Source organism: Equus caballus, chromosome 14, assembly GCF_041296265.1.
Source record: "Equus caballus isolate H_3958 breed thoroughbred chromosome 14, TB-T2T, whole genome shotgun sequence".
Lineage (NCBI taxonomy): Eukaryota > Metazoa > Chordata > Mammalia > Perissodactyla > Equidae > Equus > Equus caballus.
This window is the reverse complement of record NC_091697.1, coordinates 106407230-106432016: the sequence shown is the minus strand read 5'-3', so window position 1 is coordinate 106432016 and position 24787 is coordinate 106407230. Positions and strand designations below refer to the sequence as shown.

General features: G+C 43.2%; 1 protein-coding gene across 35 annotated transcripts in view; it reads left to right on the top strand.

Moving 5' to 3' along the window:
• ARHGEF28 (Rho guanine nucleotide exchange factor 28) overlaps nucleotides 1–24787 on the top strand; it is a 273620-nt gene that overhangs the window by 88531 nt on the left and 160302 nt on the right. For 27 of the 35 annotated variants that reach the window (XM_070233456.1, XM_070233455.1, XM_070233453.1 and 24 more), the window contains 2 exons: nucleotides 20914–21061; nucleotides 23215–23508. The exons of 5 other annotated variants lie outside the window; for them this stretch is intronic. In XM_070233456.1, the coding sequence (XP_070089557.1) occupies nucleotides 20914–21061; nucleotides 23215–23508 (442 nt within the window). Of the gene's footprint in view, nucleotides 1–10146; nucleotides 10369–20913; nucleotides 21062–23214; nucleotides 23509–24787 lie in introns of those variants that run through there. 3 more of the 35 variants (XM_070233458.1, XM_070233449.1, XM_070233459.1) reach the window with 2 other exon arrangements.

Sequence of the window (24787 nt, the reverse complement as noted above, 5' to 3'; positions counted from 1 at the left end):
GTGCCTCTGTAGACCTTGGATCAACTTCTTCGCTTTGCAAGTCTGAAAATTCAACTTTTCTTTCAAGTCAGGTGTGATATATAAATCTCTTGCTGAAAACTTTAAAAAACAGTTTTAAATTATAAAATACTGGCAATATAGAGAACAGTGCAGAAAAATCATACCACAAAGCCCTCTTTGAACTTATCACGTAGAGTTGAGACAAGTTGAAAGGTTAATATTTTGCCCCCTTGTTCAGAATACTAAGGAATGTTCTCAGCCACAGCTAGTGTGGACCCTGCACTGAACACATGGTACCGAATGTTATGGCCAAGGACGAGAAGGCTTCCACTGGGGAATCCTCATGAGATCAGTCAGTGAGTGAGCTGCCAGCGACTCTGGGTTAAGTGTGCTCTGCAAATTGTGTTCTTTTCTGTGGCTTTTCTTTCCACCATTTATGTTGTGTCCTAAAGGAACAGCTTTGAAGCAGCGTGGTTGACCAAAGGAGTGTGAACTTGCCTCCAGAAACAAAGGAAGGCTATGGTGCTGGGTGTTAAAATGTGATTGTTACAGCAGCTCAAGGTGCAGTCAAGGAAATGGAGAATAAAGATGAGCAGAAAAGGTGGAAATGACGGAAAGCCCTGGATGTTAGGCAGGGCCTCGTAAATATCACTGCAACCTGGAGGGATTGACCCCCAATTATATAGCTAGAGGCACGTCTTGGCCCCCAGGCAAGAGTAAGGAGGGATTGCTAGGGTGGGTCACTGCATCTCTGTAGGGACTCAGCTATGAGAGGGCAAGAGACTTCCTGGCTCCACACTTCTCTTGCTGTGTGACCTCCGGTCAGTTATCTAAGCACTCCCTGCCTCAGTTTCCTCTTTTGTCAAATGGAGAGTATAACAGAATACCTGCCTCAAAGGATTGTTGTGGGATCAAATGAGTTAATACATTGAAAGCAGTTAGAACTGGGCTTGGCAGATTAGTAAATGGTGATATATGTCGCTCTAATAATGTGGATGCTGATTTCCAAGAACATCTCCCCTGGGGTGGAGAAGGACTGATGGCAAAGGCTGCTTTAGGGGGCTGTGGTGTTCGCTCTTGGTCCCTACTGTCACACTGATTGACGTATTCGGATTAGCTGGCTGAGTCGTCGTGTCTGTAGGACAACACGGAGTAAGTGTTGAAAAACTCACCTTCCAGGTTTTCTATTTCTGAAAGTCATTTAGATCACCAACCTTCAATTTGTATTTTTCATCACAACATCACGCTTTACTTCAATACATGGTCAGAATATGTTGAGTTGCTCGTTTTCTTAGTCATTGAACACATTTTAGGTGGGCTGCTGCTTTCTGATATTATGCAAGCAAGTACTTTCCTCGATAAGGTGTCCACATTACAGATAGTAGCCAGTTTCACCCAGATTGTGAGACTATTTTTTTTTAGTTTCAGAGAGGAACTTCACAAGTTGGGAGTTTCTTTTTCGGGCCTATAAATACCTATGAACCATCTACATACTAACAATTGTTTTGATCTTGAAATAGTAGCAAGTAGTAGGTAGACCTGAATTCAGATCCCAGCTGTGACCTTCTGTGACCTTCTAACCTGCACTGAATTTCATTTTATTTATAAAATGGGCATTTCAAAACCCACCTTGCAATGGTATTGTGAAGATTAAATGTATTTCCTAGCAGTGGTATACAGCGGTATTCAATGAAAAATAACTTTTAAAACAAATCACTGCTCTAATCCTGGATGAAAATCAGTTTTTCTAAGGTTCAAGTTTAAACATAAATATACATATTATTTATAGTTTGTGGCTAAGTTTATAGCTTATAGTTCTAAGTTTGTAAAATAAAATTTAGTGAAATCTATTCAACTTATCCTTAAATCCAGAGTTTTTTAAACAGTAAACTGTCCAGGCAGACATGTGGTGTGTTCTCTCAGAGCAGTGGCTGGGACAAAAACGCTTCTCACCTTTTCACCAAGTGTGCCAGCAAGGCCGGGCGGACGGTTGGGAGGTAAGTGGCTAGATGAGGATGCTCAGCTTGCTCAATTTCAGTGTTAACATGCGTCAGTAGGTACCTTTAAGGCAAAAGAAAGGAAATGGAAGTGGGTTTTTTTTTTGTTTTTTCAGAAAATACATTCCAGTGCAATGCTGACTTTATAATGGATGCAACCTGCAGTCAATACAGGTTAAAAGTATCCGCTATGAAGAGGAATTTCTTTAAAGATTGGTGTCTTCAGTGGTTTAAAACTTTAGACTCGGAAAAGAGAAATTGATTCTTGAGGTTACCCTAAAAATTAAGCAGCTGTTTAGAATCTTTTGGTCTTTTAACCTGGTCTGTGTTGAGTCTTTAATCAAACAGTTGAAGACCAGCATCTTTGATGTCTTTGGAGCAGTTTGTGTCTTTGAACTGGGTTCTTTTTATTGTAGTGATCGGTTGAAATTCTTTAATTTTTTCCCCTTCTCTGCCTTTGAGCTTTAAAACAAAGAAAAACACCTCACATCTCTTCTCTAGAAATGTGAAAGCTCTTGATGATCTCTGTGAACAGAATAATCTCTTTTTTAGCAACTGTGTGCTCCATATGCTCACAATTCAGCGCTTTGGGTTTCAGCGGGGATGCGGTCATTTCTGTAGTTCTTGGGAACGTGTTTACGTTGACTCAAGGGGAGTTACCTGTGCCTGCCTTATATGGCCAGAAGGTTTTGGAGCTGTGTAGTTTGGAAGGAGGGTATCGCCAGCCAGAAAACTCATGACCTGAATATCCTGTTAGTAATGAGAACTTCAGGACTTACTATAGTTTAAGGATTTCTTCAGTTAGACAGATGTCTTTAAAAATGCAAATCATCCTAAGTCTTGAGGGCGTGCTTTTGCTTGGCTATTAAAGAATTTTTTTTTAGAGAGAAGACGTCTTGTATAATATCGAGTGCTTATTTGGGTTTAAGGAAATAATGGGGGCACCGTGACATGGTCAGCAGAGTGACTGGCAGACTTCTGTGTCGCCATATGGTTCAGGAGACCCAGCGCTACTGTGTGGCCGGCAAACTCCTCTTTGGTGGTTGTTTTTGAAGGGATCTGGTAGTTATGGAATGGGAATTAATGGTCTGCCTCTCTGATGGGTGAATTATAAAGTCCTGTACCTCTGGAAAGCTGCCAGCATCCATTAGTTGTGCTGTACTTTTGGGTAATCTCGAGAGGTCCAAGGTGGATAGCGTAATTTAATCTACAGTGTCAGAAACATCCCTTGTCATGAGGAACACTTAAAATAATAGTTTTCCTTTATTATGTAAACAATTCTTTAAGGATGAAGCTGTTTTCTCCCAGCTCCTCTCTTTCCTGAATTAAGGGACACTTGCGGAAGTACAGCTTCTGGCTCTATGTTTGGGGTAAATTTGTTGAGAGAGTGAGGGGCTGTGTGTGTGTGAGAGAGAGAGGGAGAGATAGCTGGGCAGGCAGGCAGATTACTTTCAAAATAGCCACGTGAGTATGATGGCATCCCACCAACTCTTGCCTCTCATGTTGTTTGCATTTTTTTGGAAGTGTAGTGTTATTCAATTTTGATTAAACTGAGCTTGGGATCTAGCAACACTGTTAGCTCTCAGGTGTTCTCTGGGAATCACTCATTGTGCCAGAGCCTGTGGCAGAGAGTGAGACAATAACCAAACCGTTCCTTCCTTCCCCTGGACACACAGCGATTAAACGTTTCCCAGCTTCTGCTTGTAGCTGAGTTCTTCCAATGGGATGGTAGCAGAGGAGCTGGGTGCCTTGCTCAGGCCTAGACTGTGATTGTCCGTAATCTTTTCTCCTTCTGGCCGGAATAGAACAGAGTGACCCAAGTCTTGCAGGTGGCAGAGCCACAGGTGGCAGGAACCTGGGTCCCTGGACACCTACTTAGAGGAGAGTCACCCCAGCAGCAATATCCGCAAGGGGCTGCTGCGTGAGCAGGAAATGAGCTCTTATCGCATTAGCCACCCAGGATTTCTCTGTTACAATAGCCAGTTTCCCTCCTACTCACCCTCACTGTCACACGGTCGAAGGTGCTGGAACAGCTCCCTTCATTTCAGACCTGTGTTGGGGCCTGGGGACAGAGCCCTCGTTGGTTGTTTCTGACAGATTTGCTGCCTTCACTGACCTGGACTTTTATGTTTCCTCCCATTCACTCCCTTCTCATTTCTTTCTCTTCTTTCCTAAAAAAAACCTTGCAAGTCTTGCAGTTCAGATCTCGGCTTCCATGCTCTGTCTCTCAAAGGTCTCCTTGACTGCCTGATCCAAAATAACTCTCTGGACACTCGGCGTCATTCGATTTTAAGTTCTCTGTAGAGCGCTCATCATCACCTGGTACGTTCTTGTTTGTTGTGTCTTCCCAGCAGATGACTCAACCTCTAGAGCAGGGATTTTCCCCGGGCACTACTGCCTCCCTTGTTCCCAGAATAGTGTGTGGCATGTACTCTCCAGGGCTTAATAAATACTCGATGGATGGAGTGTGAAACTAGCTTACTTTGGATTAAGAAGAAAGTGGTGTATAAAAGATTGTGGTGAAAACGCACTAACAGTAATAAGTGATTCTTCTGGTTTACAAAAATGTTCTTTCCTTTTAATTTAACTTTGTGAGTCCTTTCTGTGCATAAGACACTGTCTAGGTTCCGTGGGACCAGAAGTCTGCCAGTGATTTGGGGACATTGGGAGGAAATAATGCATTAATACCCTACCTTACTCCTAAAAGATGGAGGAGTTTATAAATGAAAAATGAAAAGAATTACTGATACTTCTTGAACTTTTACCGTGTGCCAGGCACAGGCGTTCATTATCTCCTTCGGCCTTCAGGAAAATCTAAAAGAGGACTGTCTGCTGTTAATCCCATTTTACAGAAGCAGAGAGGAAGTTAAGGCAGAGAAATTAAGCCACTTGTTAAAGCTAGACAGTGATGAGCGGTGGAGGCAGGGTTGGCATGCAGGCTGTCTGACCTCAGACCAGGGTCCATGCACTTCACTAGCTTGCTCTCCTGCCCTCGTTATGTGACAGGGTAAAGAATAACGATGAAAGGAAGAAAAATTAGCAAAATGGAGGCTCATATTCTGGGCAGAGGGAAGAGAAAGAATGCAAGGCAGGAAGAGCTAAATACTATGAGAGAGGCTGAGATGAGATGACCTAGAGTTCAGAGGGGTATCATGGAGGCCTGCCTGGAAGAGCTGGCCTTTCAGAGTAGATGGGGTTGGGATGGGCCAAAGAGGTGGGGGCAGAATGTTCACTGGTGAGGAGGTGTGACATCCTGGAGGTTTCTCTTCAGGGTCTTCAGAAAGAAAGAGGAGCAGGACATACGCCTAGGTGTGAGTTGCTACTAGAATTTGTGCATAAAAGAGGAATGAAGGCTGTTGTGTGTCCTTGAAAATGTTCCGGAGGTACAGACAGGGTGGTGATTTAGCATAAAGCACGGGTGACAAGTCTCAGTTCTCGATGGCCTATTGCTTGCACCACATCCTGTTTCAGAACACATCAGATGCACGGCTGGGATAGATTTAAGATCCTGGAGAGTGAGGGCTCTCCTGATGCCTTAGCAGGACCAGGTGGTAGCATCCAGTCCGGAAGAATCCCGTAACCGAGTCCTCTGCCAGACTCTGCCAGAGCCATCTCCCCTAGGCGTGAAGAGCACTTTTGTGTCTGCACTTCAGAGGGAAGACTATTTTGAAGTAGAGTTCTTTTTTTATTTTTTTAACATTTATTAAAGTTAACATTTATTTATTTTTTCAAGTACTTTTATTGAGGTCGTAATGGTTTATAACATTGTGTAAGTTCAGGTGTACATCAATTCCTGAAGACACTTCATCGTGCTCCCCACCCCAGTAGTCTAATTTTTATCCGTCATCATACATGTGTACCCATTTATCCCTTTTGCCCACCACCCAACCCCCTGGTAACCACTAATCTGTTCTCTTTATCCATGTATTTGTCATCTCCCACATATGAGTGAAATCATACAGTGTTTGTCTTTCTCTGTCTGGCGTATTTCACTTAACATCATACCTGCAAGGTCCATCCATGTTGTTGCAAATGGGACAATTTTGTCTTTTTTCTGGCTGAGTAGTATTCCATCGTATGCATATATACCACATCTTCTTTATCCACTCGTCTGTAGAGGGCACTTGGGTTGCTTCCATTTCTTGGCTATTGTGAATAAAGCTGCATGAACATAGGGGTGCATGAGTCTCTTTGGATCATTGATTTCAAGTTCTTTGGATAAATACCCTATAGAGGGATAGCTGGGTCATATGGTATTTCTATTTAGTAGAGAGAGTTCTCATTGACAAAACGTAAAATCTTCTTGATGGGTGTATAGAGCTTATTTTACCTTGCTAGTTTTATTTCTTTGGGTCTGTTGCTGGCTTTAAGAGGAATTGGGCGTCCTTGTAAGTTTGGTCAAATAACGTAGCCTTCTGGGCACAATATCCCCATCTGCAAAATGAGGGTACTGATGCTGTAGCTCCGACCTCTCTGTGCTGTTTTAAGAAAAACGGAGGGAAGCACCTGGCACACAGTAGGTATTCAATAAACGTTTCTTTGATGAACAGAGAATGCTGACTAATGATGTGATGTTGATGTTGGTACCGTCGTTTTAGCAGTTAGCTAATTTATTATTTCCTAAGCACTTATCAAGTGTCAGGTGCTGGACAAGTGTCACTATGTCTGACTCTGGTTAGTCTTCCCATGCATTTCAGTTAGTCCCTGTCCTATAAGCCGGCTAGGTTCTGCTCTTATCCCTGCTTTACTGTCTGGGTAGCTGGGGCAGCTGAGGTTGGAACCCAGATCTAACTTGGGCCTCACTCTCAACCTTCACCTTCCTTCCACGAAAGCATCAGGATGTGATGGAGAGCCAGAGCAGCGTCTCCTGTCTACATGTTCCATCATGTTGACCCAGACCTATGTTTGTCTAACTTCTGGGGTCATTTTCAGTACTTTTAAGAAATTGGAGCAGTAGGGCACTGTGAAAGATATGCTCCACGAGGGGCCAGCCTCCATAACATCCTTCCTAGTGTGCCTGCCTCTGTCCCCAGATCAAATGCACACCCGCCATCCCCCTGCTCAAGATCCTCCCAGTGCTCCCCTGTCCCCAAGCCCTCCTAGAGCAGGCCTCTGCCTTTGTGTCTGCCTCCCCTCCAGCACTACGGCCCGGCTGCCATAAACTGTCCTTCCCCAGGGAGCCGTTCCATAGCCAGTCTGTGCTCTTTGCTTGGGATTCCCTTCCACTGACAAAGTCCCCTCCACCCTCTGGGAGGTCTCTCCGTGCCACAAGGCAGACTGGTTACTCCTGCTCCCTCTGTGCAGAGACCCCAGTACTAACTTGTGTCTGAGCTTTTCTCTCCCTGCCAGGCTGTCAGCCCCTTGAAGGTAAGCACCAGGTCTGGTCATCCTCCTACCCTCTGTGTCTGGCAAACATTGAATATTTGTTGAATGAAGGAAGAAGAGAGACTAAAGGAATTGAAAAGTGGTCACAATATGCACGTTCCTTGAACACTGGTCTTTTCTTCTAAGGCCTCAAAGTACATTCAGGTGTAACTTCTCAAGACCCCATTGACAGGTCTGGGGAGATGATCACAGGGTCAGCCATTGTGATGGGCCAGCGCCTGTCTTAGGCCGAGGCCCTGCCTCCCCGGTGCTGTAGCACAAAGCAGTGGCAGGATGCGCCAGACGTTACGAGGGAAGCAGAGCCCACCTGGCAGAGATGGGCTTCCTGGTGCTGCCCCTGCCCCTCCAGATCACCATGGTCAGAGGAGTTTATCCTGCAAAGCCTCTGCTTCCTCATCTGTAAAACGAGGATGGTGGTTTCTACCTCAAAGGGTGTTTGTAAGGACTTAATCAGATAATTCACTTAGCCTAGAGCCTGGTACATTCAAATGCATGGTACTATTAATTACAACACAAAGGGTTCCTATGGTGGCCGTTTTTATCCTTGTGGGTTTCTAAGCAAGCTCAATCAATAAATTGATAAATACTGTTGTTTTCACATTGAATTTCCATGTTAGGAAGTGAGAAATCTTGTATTCAGTGTGAGTTGGAACCAAGTCGGATAACTTTTTCCTGAGATCACTTCAGTACCGGCTGCGTGGTGGGGGCGTAGACAGTTTGCAGTCTGGCAAATATGCACCTGTCCCACTGAGGTTTGTCGAGCGTATGGGATTATGTTTGTCCATTGAATGTTTATAGTTGGCCTCATGAGAAACAGGAGTTTATTTACCATAGAAGTTTGGGTACAAGTTAGAGGTTGCTCAAAGCTGTTTCATGTTCAGATTGAAAAGCCATCTGACCACAATTACTAGTCAATCATTTGATGTCATAAATTGTTGATAGATGAACGCCAGTGGAGGGGTGAATGGAAACTGTCTCTCTCCTTGCCCCTCCCCATCCATCCATCCATCTACCCATCTACCCATCTGTCCATCTGCCATCTGTCTGTGTATTCTTCAGAAATGGGAGGAAGGGCCGTGGACAAGTGCCCAGTTTCCCACAGAGGAAAGGGTCTGTTTCTGCCCTTGCAGCTCCCGTCTCCTCACTGGCGCAGGGCTGCTGGAGCCGCTGCAGTCCCTGATAGGCAGAGCTGAATAAAGATGTGGTCTCCTGGGAAACCGGTGCATTTGCTTCCTCTTGGAAGAGAGAAAATCACATCAAGGGCCTCCCTGGTACGGCAGAAAATGCGCTGAAAGAATGCCCAGTCATTTCCTGCTGGGCTTCCTGCACTGGGGCTCCCTGACTTCACCCATGTCCCATCACGGTCTTTTCTCAGAAAAGCAGCGGGGTGATGCTTTTGAGACAGAAGTCCAGATCTTGTCACCTTACTACCCAGAACTCGGCAAGGGCTTCCCCCAGCAGAGTTAACACCCAGGTCCTCACAACGGCCTTGCTTATCCCTGATCTTGCTTCTGTTTCTCCTTCTTCCTCTTCAGCCAACAGGTTTCCTGCTGTTTCTCAAACACTCCAGGACATGTCACCTCAGGGCCTTTGTACTTGCTGGTCCCTCAGCTGAAACGCTCATTCATATCCAGGCAGCTCATTCTTTCACTTTATTCAGGTCTCTGAGAATGTCTCTTCATTAGAGGCTTTTTCCTATTATCCTGTCTAAAACGTCCCTCTCCGTATCCTGCCTTACTTTTCTGAGCTCTTTTGAATCCCTCACGTAGCAGGCACCTCATTATTCGTTTATCATCCATCTCTCCACTGGAACGATAGTGAGGGCAGGCAGTTAGTTTGTAACCGTACCATCTAGTCGACGCTCAGAACATATACGGAATGCGTGACTGAATGGGGAGACATGGGGCTGCTTCTGGCTACGTGGTGGACCGTGGGCCAGGCCCTCACCTGTCTGCACCTCTGGGGTTGAGATTCAGATGGGAGGGCGTGTGCAGAAGTCCCTGTGACTGGCGAAGCAAGAGGGAAACCAGGCAGTGTTCTTCACAAGATTAACTTCACGCTCAGGGTTTTGGATGAGTTCTGTTTGTCGCAGCAAACGTCGCTCTGGTGCTCCTGGACTTTGTGCTGAACTAGGAAGAGGGAGTGGACGCCAGAGGTCTTTTGGACGTACCCTGGTGAACCCAGCATTTGGCAGCCCTGTATGTAGGTTCTGTTTTTTGCTGGCTGAGAGCCCCGAACGGTTGACCAGAAGATTCGCAGAGAGTCCTAAGTAAGTAAGGGGCCAAAAAGGACGAGGCCAGGAAAATGGGCTCCTGCTTTCTAAGGCCGTTGCCAATTCTCAAGTGGGATGGAGAACGAGAAAGGAATCACCAGGTCTGCCCTCCCCCTCTCTCTACGCTGGGAATATGACAGAAAAGGCACACTTGCCAGAGCCATGTGAGCAGCTTGGAAGGTGCCCTCCCCATCACTGCGTGTCACAGACAGACATGTTCCCAGTGCTGCCCTGACCCTTAGCTCTTGATTTTGATCAGATGGAATGTTCTTCGTTGGCATCAAAATTCAGCTCCTTTTCCTCTCCCTCCTTCCCCTTCCTTTTTGCACAAGTGTTTCCAGATTGAGTTCCTGGTAGGGTGGGTATTTCTCTCTTCTGCTCATTTTCATTTATCTTTTTTCCGCCTTTCTTGTCATTTTCCTGTTTCAGTTGAATTTCCCGTTGCTTTGTTTTTCTAGCCCTTTCTCCTCCTGTCCTCGTGGTCCCTCCTCTGCCTGTAGCTGGTGCCGTCTGTGCCTCTCCCTGCCTGCTCCGCCTGCATCTCCACGCGCTTTTCTTTGCCCAGCTGGGCTGAGCTGACTCTCTGGATGCTTCTCTCTGTCCTTGTTCCTATGGCTTCCTGTTTTCCAGGCTGTGGCTGAGCTGTGTTTTACCTGCATTTGCTCCGATTTGAGAAGGAAAGAGTGAGGAGAAGAGCTGCAATGGTCTAACAAGGTGACGGAGTCTGGGGAGAGAAGAGACAGACCGGAAGGGCATGGATGTTGTGGGGCTGGGCGCTGGGGAACTTGGGGAGAGTTGACTGCTTCTGATCCTGACTGGTTTCCATATGGGAGAGGAGTCGGGTTGATTTGGGGGTTAGAGGTTGTGGCTCTTCCGACTGGTGGCTTGGAGCATTGGGAAGAGCGTTGGATGGTGGTGGGAGGAGATGGACTCTGGCCCCAGGTCTGCTGTGTGATGGGACCAGCTTCCCTGTTGTTAGGGCCTTCGGTTTCCTCACTGCTGAGTGAGGGTTGGGATCCAGACGAGTTCAAAGGCTTCTTTCCGCTCTCTGTTTTGTACATGTCTGAATCTGTGCTTCTCTTCCTGAGGATTCCTGATTCTTTCATCTCACACAGGGCATGACTTGGCAGGAGCATCAGCGCTCTTATTTAAGAATTGTCTGCTCTGTGTGTGTGTGTGTGTGTGTGTGTGTGTGTGTGTATGAGTATGTGCCTGTGTGCATGGAGGATAGAGGGTGGAAGGAGTGTTCTGGCACAGATGCTGGTCAGGTGTGAGGGTAAAGGGCTCCCTTCTTTAGTCTCCTCCTAGGAGGGACCTCGTGTGGAACACAGGAGCTGTGTCTGTGGTCTACCCTGAATTAGAACTGCAGACGGTTATGTCACTGTTCTCTGCCCAGGAGAGACCAATTCACGGAGACTTCGGGTTCTTTGTATTCCTGACAGTCTTAGTTTGGCACATTCAGTGCTGTCAGCTGACCCACACTGACCTTCAGACAACACTTGATTTGACATAAATCCGTAGTCTTCAAGGGTTAAATGATAACCATGTGCGATTACTATCAACCTGACTCTGAAATTGATGGTTGAGGTCTTTACTATGTTGCAAATGTGAAGCTTGTTTGAGATATGAAATATAAAATGAGCTAAAAAGTTTATTTTCCAATATAGATGAGCAGAGGGTGTCCTAGAGTCAGAGGGGCCTTAGAGACCCTAAGCAGATGGTGTTGAAACTCTTTCTCTGAGGGAGGAATCTTTTTTTCTGAAGTATTGTGGAGATCTTTAATATATATGCTTGATAAAAGCTTTATTATAAATATTTTCTTCAAGTTTAATCTTATATGTATTAATGCAATGAGAACAATGACTTAGCCTGACAGTTCGGGTCTTCTCCAGTGTATTAAAATTTGGTAAATAATACATTTAAGTGAATGCAATCTTGTTAGATTAAAAAATAATTGGAGGGGCTGGCCCTGTGGCCGAGTGGTTAAGTTCACGCGCTCCACTGCAAGTGGCCCAGTGTTTTGTTGGTTCGAATCCTGGGCGCAGACATGGCGCTGCTCATCAAGCCACGCTGAGGCAGCGTCCCACATGCCACAACTAGAAGGACCCACAACGAAGAATATACAACTATGTACTAGGGGGCTTTGGGGAGAAAAAGGAAAAAAAAAAAATTGGAAACATATTTTCCAAAAGGAAATTTAAGTGGAATGTTTGTGAACTCCCAACTTTCCTCCGTTAGAACCTAGGGTTCCCCTGATCTAAGTTTGAAAACTCCTAATGCAGAGAATGAAAACAAACTAAGCATCGATCCAAGGAGCTAGGAAATAAACCAAAGCAAAAGAATAAGGCAGAAATTGATTAAAAAGATGACAAAACACCACTTATCTAGATCCACCCATATTTTTATACTGAAACTATTAATGTAGAATTATATACCAGGTCTCATAGATTCTAGACTTTCAAGACTAGCTATTTAGCCTCATTCTCTCATAAAAAAAATAAGCAAAACAAGAACAAAAAACACCACCACCGTCTCCAGGTAGTGCTTCTTCCTCCTCAGGTGACCATCTGGGTCATCTGCGGACGTCTGTGATGCTTAGAAGGCTCGCCCTTTAGAACTGGACTCTGTGTGCTGTCCTTCCCTCCATTGTGCTCCGCTTCTCCCTTGGGGCTGCAGAGCGAGTCCAATCCCTTGTCTGCATGACAGACCCTCAGTATTTGCCGTGGGGACCGTTTACCCATGAGTCTTTTCTTCTTTGGCAAAACAGTCCCAGTTCCTTCAATTGTTCCTTATATTGCAACATGGTTTTTGAGTCCCTGTAGCATCCTTGCCATTTTCCTCTGAACATGTTGTTAGTTTTGTCTATTTATATTGAATTATTCCATGGCTCAGGTATGTCTGACCGGTATAGAGAAAAGCTGGACCATACCCATTCTTAATGGAGTTACTAGATTTTCATCGATGCCAGGTTGGGCAGAATTAGCATTTTTGGGTGGCTGTCTCAGTGATGACATGGTTAGTTGATTGACTAAAATTCCAACTGGTGTCAAATTATTAAAGTGCATTTTGCTTCCTTCTTTATTTCTGCAGTGCAAAAATTTATTTTTTCGAGTGCAGGGCCTTTTTTCCTCAAGAAATATTGGGATAATGCAAGAGTAGAGATTATAACTTAAGTATTCTTATACCCAACCCAGTATATTTCCTGCTATGATCTGCTTAAAGTGTCAGATAATTTGTTTTCAATTTGTAGAAGTTCTATGTTTTCATGGAATCTGTGAGTGAGTCAGTGATTTTAAAAGGAAGCAAGTGAAGGAGCTTTTTAAAGCCTGTTTCTGGTCTAGTGAGGAATCTGGAGTCATTTACTGACCTCTGTCATGCATTGTTTTTTACTCAATTCAGCTGTGTTACAGAAACAAAGGCTGTTTCAATTCTGTAGTGGTGAATCATTCCATCAAGCATGAAAGTCATGGAGTATTTTTGACTTTTGTCAAAATTTATGTTGAACTGAGTTTAATGCAGAGGTTTGAATGGTGGATACCTTTTAAAAATATTGCTATAGAGGGGCTGGCCCCGTGGCCGAGTGGTTAAGTTCACACGCTCCGCTGCAGGCGGCCCAGTGTTTCGTTGGTTCGAATCCTGGACGCGGACATGGCACTGCTCATCAGACCACGCTGAGGCAGCGTCCCACATGCCACAGCTAAAAGGACCCACAACAAAGAATATACAACTATGTACCCGGGGGCTTTGGGGAGAAAAAGGGGAAAAAATAAAATCTTAAAAAAAAAAAATATTGCTATGGACACTTAATTTATGGTAATTGTTCCTTTTGGTTAGTAATCTTGTTAATCATGTAATTCAGATCTTTTATGTCTTTGTAAATTTTTGTCTGCTTCTTCTATCAGCCATTGAGGGAGCTAAAGTCTCCTACTGTGATTATGGGTGTGTCTCTTTCTCTTTTAGGATTTGTTAATTTTTTCTTTGTATCTTTTGAAACTATGTTATTAGGTACATAGATTTAATACTATGATATCTTTTTCAACTGACACTTTGTATGATGAAAAGTTCCTTTCTCTAGTAGTAATGTCTTGCTTTAAAAACTACTTTGTCTGATTATTATTTTGGCTCTGCTAGCTTTCTTTTGGTTAGCGTTGCGTGGCGCATCTGTACTTTTCTAGCTGGCTATGTTATTTTTAAAGTGTGTCTGTTGTAAGCAGCATGGAGGGATTGTTACTGTTTTTGTATTTAAAAAAAATCCATACTGACTGTCTTGGTGTTGTATTTAAATCAGTCTATTTACATTTAATATAATTGCTGATATAGTTGGATTTATATTATATAACTCTTATTTGACATGTTTTATGTTCTTTATTTTTCATTAAATATTTTCTATTTTCCTCTCTATAACTTGTTAGTTATACATTCTTTTACTGTTCCATTAGTGGTTCCTCTCAACTTAAAATGTGTATATTTGACATATTATAAACATAATTTATTAGTTTTAACACTTTCTCAAAACTGCTAGATACTTTAATTCCATCTCCCTTTTACATTATTCTTGTTGGACATTGTAGTTCTACAAATATTTTTAACCTGATGACATTGTAATTATCATTTTGTACATTAGATATTAGTTACATTTACTCATGTCTTTACCCATTCCACCGTTCCTCGTTGTCTCTTGTATTTCCATATTTCTGTTTGAGATCATTTTAATTCCACTTATGTAAGTCCCTTTAGGATTTCTTTTGGTGCTGGCCTACTGACAATGAATCCCCTCAGTATTTGTTGCAAACATTTTAATTTCAGCTTCATTTTTAAGATTATTTTTGGGGGGCCAGCCCAGTAGCACAGCAGTTAAGTTTGCATGTTCTGCTTCTCAGCGGCCTGGGATTGGCCAGTTCGGATGCCGGGTGTGGACATGGCACCGCTTGGCAAAAAGCCCATGCTGTGGTAGGAGTCCCACATATAAAACAGAGGAAGATGGGCACAGATGTTAGCTCAGGGCCAGTCTTCCTCAGCAAAAAGATGAAAATTGGCAGTAGTTAGCTCAGTGCTGATCTTCCTAAAAAAATAAATAAATAAATTTTTTAAAAAAGATTATTTTTGTTAGATGTGGAATTTTAGGTCGTTATTTCCTTTCGTTGCTTTAAAGATATCCTCTCATTGTTTTCCGGCTTCCATAACTTCTCTGAGTGGTTCTGACCTTTCTGGGATTTTATTATATTTTATCCTCATTTCCATAGTTCTCTCATGCCTTTAAGAACACAACTTCATAATTTTTTGGTCTTTATTTTCTAGTTGTTATTGGCAGGAATGTTGGCCTATTGGGCTCTATTTTATCCTGTCTGGAAATGGAAGTCACTCCTATCCCAAAGGATATTTCTGAAGAAGTGATTTCTCTGTCGTTTAGATGGTTTTTATTTACCTTTCTTAAAATGCATATATCTTCAAGGGGGGGGGATTAAGGAACATTTCTCTGACCTCCCTTCTCCACCCCACGTCCACCCATGGATTTCAGGATGAGAATCTGTGTATTAAGTACTTAAATTAAATGTTGAGTTAAATCTAAAAGTGTAGATAAGTCAAATACTTGAGCACTTGCTGTTTATACAGTAACATGTTGAAGAGAAAAGTGTGCTGGGCCTGGATCAGCAAGGTCTACGTGCGATTTGAGTTCTGCCACTCAGTGGACCTGATAGTATCAGTGTTCCCATTTATGAAATAAGAATCGTGATAATACTTCCCAGGTATTGTGGGAATAAGAGGAGAAAATACACAAAAAAGCACTTTATAAGTTGTGATATTAAATTAAATGGGAATTGTGACTAAAGATAATATATAGATATATACATATATATTAGGATGGATATATCAGGATAGATGTAGGATATAGATAAGGTAAATATATTAGGTAGGAAATAGTAATTCTTGCATTTTCACCCTTTGTCTTAAAGAAGTACTTCAGTTCAATACGGTAATAGGAAATAAAGGACTTTGTGCCCATAGTACTTTCTTTGGAATTATGCTTGAGGAATGTAAAGAGAATAACTGAACTTGGAGACTGGGGCAGAAATGAAGAAACCCAGGCCTGTTCATCTGGCTCTGGGAGCCTGAGCTAGTTACTACGAGCACTAACTTGTTCCTTTACTTTTATTCACTTTCCTATAAAATGGGATAATGCATCTTTTTTTTTTGTTTTTCCCAAGGGTCTTACAACATTCAACTCACTGCTCTAAGGAAGGCTCTGGATAGAATTACTGTTGTTTTGTTGTTGTAAGAAGGACAGATTAGTAAACTTCCATTATAATATTTAAAATGTCAATTAATGTTTACTTTCATTGTACTTCTATCCTAAAAATCATCCCATACGAAGTCTGTTTAGAATACTAGAATACTTTAGAAAACAGTAGAGCATTTACTGTCATATAAAAAGGTGACCATTATCATTAAAAGCATTGTTTCCGTTTTTGCTTGTTACTATAAAAGTGAGGTTTATAACATGTTTTGAATGTTTGGATGCCTTTGAGAATATGATGAAAGCCATAAACCTTTCCTCAAAAAGTTGGGCATACAAATATAAAAACAGTTTCGTTGACAATTCTAAGAGGTTCCCAGACCACCTGAAACCCATTTATGGCCTCTTCCTGTGGCCCCAGATTAAGAAACCCCGCTATAAAAAGATGCATACTTTGTTCTCATTGTCATCATTTGAAACTACGGTGTTTATTACCTACTCATGTCAGATATTTTAGAAAGTGGCTAAGGTTCTTGTCCCGCAAATGAATTTGTTACTAGCAAAGTACAATGACGTGGAGACACGTTGTCTGGAGAGGGTGAGGGCAGAGGAGGGAGAGCTGAGTCAGGACTCCCCAGTGATGAGGGCGGTACAGCCTCCCATTTATTCAGGGAATTAGAGACCCTTGTCTGAGATCATTCTAGATCAGTGAAGAAACGTTTGGAACATCAGTGTCACTGGCCACTTCCATCTTAAATGCCATCGAAAGAGGAATAGGAGAGTTGAGTGAAAGAAAGTGTCAAAAGCATTTAACACTTTTTTGGTTCTTTGAGAAGAAATCCATAGATGTCACAGCATTTCAGCAGAAAGTTTGGTCTTTGAGAATTATTGATGAGTTTTACAAGTAGAATTTCCCTGGGTGGATGCTTGATGGTAAAAAAAAATGTTGGTTCGATTTACTTGATTCTTTGTTTTTTTGTGCTTATATTGAGGTGTATTTAGTATGATTATTTTTAGTTCAGCTTTCCTACTTTGCATTTGTTGTTCCTGGTTTCCACGTTACCTGGCCTTCAGAGGTTTTACAGGAGTACTTGAGCGCTTTCTATTTGGGCATGAGAAGGTAATGCATAATACACTTTCACTCTTCAGAGGCGAAGAGAATGCTTCTGATGTTAGTCTCAATTGGTTCACTTGGCAAAGTGAAAATTTTGACCTGCCTAAGGCACAGGTGAGTTCAGGTGTGAACAGAAGAAGGAAGATTAGAATTCTTTAAATCGAAATTTAATCAGGCTACTAACAGCGCTGGTGCCCATTTAGTAATTGGCTTATGAAAGTGGGCAATAAATTTCAATGGCAATGGAAAAATATGAATTAAATCAATGAGGAACTATTTGTTGACTTATGAAATAATAAAAAAAGACAATTTTGGCAAAGTTGGCATGAAAATGATACTCTTGACTAGCACAGGTCATAATGAAAGTTGATACAACATTTTTGGAAAGCAATTTTGCAATTTGTGACAATTGTTCACATTCTTGAATCCGTTTCTGGAATTTTATTCTAAAGTAATTTTAAGGCATAAAAACAATGTACAAGAAAATGTTTACTGTATTTTTTATAATTAAGGATAGAAATACATTTAATGTACAATAATAGAGGAATGATTAAGTAAATTATGGAACATCAAACACCTGATAGAATGCAATTAAAAATGGTGCCAAATGTTGTAACGTGGAAAAATGCTTTTGATAGAAGAAAAGCTCAACCATATGTGTATTTATATCATGAGGATAGCTCTGTATTAAGTAGCTGTGCATTAAACAAAGACTGAAAGGAAATAGGACAAATGAAAAGAAGTTGATACACAAGGATGGTGTCAGTATAGATGAAATTTAGATATCTTTAGTTGCTATCATTTTGTTCAATAAGGCAAAATTTTAGACAGTCTTCCAATTTTGTATGTTTTTGCGTTATGTTCAACATTGAGTTGATTGGGAATTTAAGTGTTTGTTATGAAAAATGTTTTTGCCCTAATGGGTAGCTATTGTTCCAAAATGATTTATTAAATAATTCATTTTTTCCCTACTGATTTGAAATGCCACCTTGATGCCCTAATTTCCTTGCATCTGTTCCTGCATTCTGTACTTTGTGGTCTATGTCTGTGCCACTACTGCACTGTTTAAATTACTATGGTTTTATTGTATCTTTTGCTTTGTGGTGGGGCAAGTTATGAACAGCATCACCCCCCACCCCCACCGCTGCCCCCCCACCATGGCTCAAGCATCATTCTCTTTCTCAAAACTTTTGTTTCTGGTCTTGTATATTCATTTTTCCAGGTGAACTTTTGGAATAAGCTGTTGAGTTTGATTTGGAAAAATTCAGTTCGGGTTTTGATCAGAGTCCATTAAATTTGTAGGCTAACTTTGGGGAGGTAATTTTGCCTGTTATACCTCTTATTGCTTCCAGAAGTTTCAGTGAAATATGTGAGTGTTTTTTTATTTGGGATATAGCGAAGTGACAGAAAGGTGATGGTACATCTCTCTTTTTTCTGCATAGAAGCTGAGTGATTCTGATATCCGTGCCAACAAAATCACTGATGAGAGTTTATAGTTTTCAATTGTCTGCAATTGAATCCAGATGGGAAAATGATGGAGGCACATTGGAATCCTGTAAACTGGAATTTATCTTGGCCATTAATAAAATTAATGGCCTTTTAAGAAAAGTAGTAGATTTTCAATGGCCACAGTGATTAGAAGGACCTCAGTCTTAACCCGGAATTGTCACCTGTGGCTAATTTTTGTGCTGTGCTCGTTCCTCAGCACATTGTCCGAAGCTCATTCCTACTGCTGATCTCCTTTGTTGCTTTCTCTAAATCTTCTGTGAGCTTTATCTAACTTTTCTGAATGAAAATATTCTTGTTCCTTCATATTCATATTTCCTTTCCCTGTCTTCCTCTCCTGCCAATCCCCCCACCCCTTTCTATCTCACTGGGTCTCTCTGTTGGCTTCATTATTGACACTCCCCCTCCCCCCTGCCCCCCCCCCCCCGCCCTGGGTCTTGTCTTTCACTGTCTCTTTCTGAATTTTGTGATTAACAAATAAGAGACTCCTTTTACTACTGGATATTATTCTCAGTGCTAGGACTTCTGGGTATCTCTTGTTAATGGACATGTCTTATTTCTGACCCATTGTTGATCTTCTTTTACCAAGGTAAGACATGGTATAGTCTTGAAGGGGAGGCATAACTGGATTATAAAACTGTACCGTTTGGGGCTGTATTGCTTTGGAAAGGGTTGCAAATAAACTCTTTCATAAGTTGTAGTTCTTGTTCACCCGACCAGATAAAGTAGTAATGTGATCGTTGTTTTGAATAGATTAGATATCCTTGTAATCTGTGAAAAACTTTGATCTGTTTATACAACTTGTTTTCTATTTAAAAAAAATATCAACAGGTCAGGTCAGATTCTGTCCGTGGATAACTCATAGTCCTTTTAGGGGCCAGGAACATGACTAAAGCAAGCTGTTCCTCCTTTTTTAGGAAATGGAATTTCATCTAAGTTTCCTCTCTCAGTTGTGTCAGACATTTGTTATTGTTTTCTGCTTTTCAGATCCTCTTCCTGGACTTTTTTTGAAGCTATTGTATGGTAGATTTTTCTTGGCATGTTACTTTCTATTGATTATGTTTCTGCATGTGTGTGCACGCTCTCATGTGGAGAAAGGACAATTCAAAATTATGAACGGGTGACTTTTTTCAGAACTCCACAATTTGTATTTATACTAATTTTTATAATGTTTCATGCGTGGGATGGATTGCAAACCAGTAGGAAAACAATAGCCTTTTGATTTTTTCAAATTTTAGATGAAATAGCCAGTGGCACTGATTTGTTTGATGCTGGTTGTCCTAAGTCCTGATACCCTGTGGAACATCATGGAACATCCATCGAAGGCACACAGATGTTAAGGAGACTGTAGACTTTTCTCCCCTCTCACAGGGTGAGGCAGTCTTGGAGAGCCGGTTTGTTTTTGTTGGGCAAGCACACAGAAGCCCAGAGACTTCTCCACACTGGCCAAGCCCTGGAGGCCCTCCAAAGTGGGCGACCCTTCCCCCCTCCTGGTTTCCATTTCCCTGCCACTCCCACAGGTTGGGCAGAATGTACCTCTGCCCCCCACGCCAGGCCTCCTTTGCATTGCCTTTTTATGTTTGAGGGGAGGGTGTGTCCCGAATCCTTGGAGTCCTCTGGGGTCTGGAGCCATTTGGCAGGCTGTCGTGGCTGTGGCTCCCTTGGCTGGAGCACCGCTGACGTCGCCCCTGCCCGCAGCCTCTGGAGGAGGATGTACTGGAGAGCGCCAGCCTGCCTTCCCCGGAGTGCGCCTTGGTGACCTGGGATGGCAGCTCCTCTCCTTGGGACCAGGGGACTTAGCAGGGCTTTGTACCAACCAGAAGCTTTCAGGAGAAAGTGTGAGGCCAGGCCAGGTGAGACAGAGGACTCGGAAATCCCTCAGGGAAGACAAACAGTAATCGGAAAGGGCACAGCGAGTGTGGGAGCACGTAGTGCTATTTATTTGGCAATGTTTGAGAATATTTAAGCTTCGACAACCTATTGTGGTCTGGGACAGGGTGAGGCCATAGCTAAGAATCATTATTTTGAAAGTTTATAGAATGGTGGTATCTCAGGTACAGGAAAAATTAATAGAAGCAGTGATCTTCATCAGATAGGAATTCAAACAAAGTGAAAGACAACTAAATACCACATTTACACACCTAGTACATAAAAAAGATTATTCCCTATGCTCCAGACTTCTTCAACTTTAAAAACAGAACAAACCAGCTCTGATACCCATACTTAAATATGTCAGAAAGCATCTCCCTGTCATCCAAAATGTTGTTGTTGGAAAGACGGATCCATGATATTTGAGCTCAGCCACGTGAACACGACACAGTGTTGGACCCGGGCCCTTTTTATTGTGGTTTCTTAGAGCCAGGACAAGGAAGTCTGACGATGCCCTGACTTGTTCATTTTTCAGGGGCAGATGACGGTCTATGCAAAGTTTGGCAAAAATGTTTATCTTCCTAAAGATGCCGAGTTTTACTTTATTTATGACGGATCTCATCAGAGACACATCGTGATTGCAGAGCGCACGGAGGATAACGTTCTCCAATCCAGCATTCCAGGTGAGGGGTCCTCTTTACTGTGCGATTGGGAAATCTGTCTATGCATCTTCCCTCCAGGGGTACAGGCTGGGAGGAGGAAGTAAACAGTGCTCCATGGTGGGATGGGTGTGTGTGTGAGACAGACAGGAGGTGAGGTTGGGGGTGTGAGAGAGAGACACCCTGGGTTATCTCACGTCTGAGGTTTTCCCAGCTGTAGCAGCCTTGGCTTAGACCAGGCAGGACCATCCTGCCAGTTGCACCCAACTCTTCAGGTTGGGTGTAGTTTGGTTGCGGCCCGGTGGAGGAAGCACTGACCTTCGTATCACCTCCTGTAGTTCCGGAGGTGGCTCAGGAAGAACAGAGGCAGATGGACTCCCCTCTCCCTTCCTCATTCCCCTGTGGTCAGTCTGGCAGCCTCAGTGTCCACTCATGTTAGTTTGTTGTTTTTCTTGTTTGTTGGCTGGTCTGTTTTCTTTAATTGAGGGTCTTTCAGTCCCACTTGAATTGTACCATATAGGGAGCCTTCAGTTTTTCTTGTAGGTAAGACTGCCCTCATCTTTAAAGGAAAATGTTTCTAAGTGCTTCTGTCATATATCTGGGACATGTGGAGAGAGGGTCAACAGTCAACGTGCAAACAACACAGACGTCATGAGAATCATAGATATTCAAAGACCTTTCAGCCCTACCTGGGCTTGGTCATTGGATCAATCTGTTGTGCAATTTCTGTGACTATGGGCAACTTTAAGCACATCTCTCCTGGCCCAGTAACTCCCATCCTTATAAGAAAAAGAAAAAGTCAAACCTCATGAACGGCACAGAAGTCGCTTGGCTCCTCTGTCCTCTTGCCTTGGCATTTACGTTTATCTCTCTCCTGCCTTTAGCCCCCACCCCTTTTCTTGTTTTTCTCTTACTGAGTCTCTTATAAAGGAGGAATGAAAATAATAACTAAAGCACCACTCCTGATGTCAAACGTCCTGGTTTGTCTTTTTCTGTACTTGCACGGAGGGGTGACCCCCCCACACTCCTTGTGTGCTAAAATCTTTTTGGTTATATTGTGACCTGCTTCGAAGTGAGGGTTCTTAACTTCATTTTAACAGACTTGCTACAGGCAGGTGACAGTCCCTGTTTCTGAGCCTTAAATTTCCCTGGTGACAGCTTCACCAGGGTAACCTATCGGAAGTCTGTAGAGCACGTTTCTGCAGCGTATATTGGACGTGTACAGGCTGTGCCTGAACGCTGGACCACTTTTAAAGAGGCGGTGTGAAAATGGCGGTCTTTCTCACTGAGTGAACTTGGGCTGCTCTCGTTCCTTGAAGCCCTGGCAGCCTGGCCTTTGGGGAAAGGCCCTGGAGAAGAAGGCTGAGCAGGAATGGCTTGCTCATTAGCTGTTTGCTGAGGGGGCCAGTGGTGGCTGAATGTTAACCCTTCTGTCTAGTATGACTATCATAATCACGTAGGTTTGGTGGAACTAACTCCTTGAAATTCTGCCAAGGGCAGCATAAAAACGTACCTGGGTAGAAGTTCACCAATCTTGGCAACGTGAAAGAAGAAGAGTGTAAGGAGGAGGCGTAGGTAGCAGAATGAGGTGACCACCCACAGCACATGTGTTCGGAACACCTGCAAGACAAAGAAGCCGTTCTCAGAAGTGGGGCAATGAGCAGCATATGTAAATATTTCTGTTGAAAAGTCTTCACCCGCACTAAGTCACATTCAAAGGAGCTCTATGGAATTAGTGTGAACTTGTGTAAATTTGTGGTGCTGCCTTAAAAACAATCACCTAAGTAAATATATAAAAATATATGACTCAGGAGGAAGTGGCAGAGCGGAGAAGGACGGAGGCCTCTAGGAGGACAAACTTGAATTCACGGGTTGGGGCAGAAGTACAAGGTGAAGGTATGCTGAATAACAGCGTTTGGTAATGATGCGAGAATAGACCCTGAAATGCCCAGAGCTCCTAAAGGTTAGTTTTAAAATCCAGAGTCACTGGAAGAAGATGGAGTCAGCTCTCATTTGGCCACCCAGGCTTGGCAGCATTTAAAGGTAGTTGGCTGCATTTCCTTTCTGCCTTGCTGTCCTGAGGCAGCGTGGTGAGACTGCGGACGGCTGAGGCTTTGGACTCTGGCAGAGCATCTCCTGCAGACTCTGGGTGAACTGTTTATTGTCTTGTTGTCCAGGCCACGGGCTTCAGGAGACGGTGACAGTGTCTGTGTGCCTCTGCTCGGAAGGTTACTCCCCAGTGACCATGGGCTCTGGCTCGGTGACCTACGTGGACAACATGGCCTGCAGGCTGGCCCGTTTGCTGGTCACCCAGGCCCATCGCCTCACGCCTGCTAGCCATCAGACCCTGCTAACCCCGTTTGCCCTGACGGTGGGAGCGTTGCCTGCGTTGGACGAGGAGCTCGTGCTGGCGCTGACCCATCTGGAGCTGCCTCTTGGGTGGACTGTCTTGGGAAATTCTTCACTTTCAGGTGAGTCTTCACCAGAAAATTCCTGTCTCCTCTCTGTGTCAGAATGTACCTTACAATTTGTTGTCTGTCTGCCCGGGTGGGTGTTCCTGCCGCCTTTTGACCTGAGCCTCGCTCCCACGTGGCTGGGCTGCCTGAGGTCCTGAGCCTCTCATCTCTGGGCTGGTTGATGCTGCTCTGTTCCAGCGGGTGAAGAGCTTTGCCTCGGGAGGGAAGAATTGTTTCTTTGTGGCGAGCTCTTGAGCCAGCTGCTTTGGGCTGTGACTCCACTTCCCTCGGCACATTTTCTTGCTATGAGAAGAGGATATTGCCGCCCTGTTTACAAATAGGTGGAGTCTTCAGGCCAGGAAGAACGTGCAGCCATCTCTGTGGAGCACTTGGAAGAAAGGTGGCCATGCAGGATATGTAACCAACGTGTTGAAATCTTCACAAGTGTCATTGTCATTGAGAGCGTTCATATTATACAGATCTTCCTCGACTTACGATGGGGTTATGTCACTATCAACCCATCATAAACTGAAGATATTGTAAGTCGAAAATACATTTAGTACACTTAACCTACCAAACATGACAGCTTAGCCTCTCCTACCTTAAATGTGCTTAGAACATGTCCATTAGCCTACTGCTAGGCAAAATCATCTAATGGAAAGGCTATTTTATAGTGCAGTGTTGAACAGCTCATGTAGTTTATTAAATACTGTACTGAAAGTAAAAAACAGAATGGTTGTGAGGGTATCAGTTATTCACCCTCATGATCCCATGGCCACCTGGGACCCGCGGCTCCCTGTCCACCATCACAAGACAGTATCCTACTGTGTATTGCTAGCCTGATCAAAGTTCAATATTTGACGTTCAGTTTCTATTGAAAGAGGATCGCTTTTGCACCATTGTATAGTTGAAAAATTGTAAGTGCGACCATTGTAAGTCAGAGACTGTATTTGTACTTTTGAAGTTACTTCTGGATGCCCCCTGTTTGCTAAAAGACTGAATAGCCTGTTAATACCATTAAATACACTCTTGAAACCGTTTGGAATCTGTATGTGAACAGAGGTACAGATGTTCTATATAAGCCCATACTATGCACGAGGCGAAACTGTTCAATAGATGCTGCTTATGGTGATTACACATTATGTGATTTTATTGGAATTAGAGATAGTGCTCTGTATTCTACTGAACTCAACGTATACTGTTGCTGTTTTTTCTGTATTCTTCCCATGACTTTAGCTTTGTGGTTAGATGATGCTATTTTTAAGCATTTTTGCTTCATGATAAATTCTAGTTG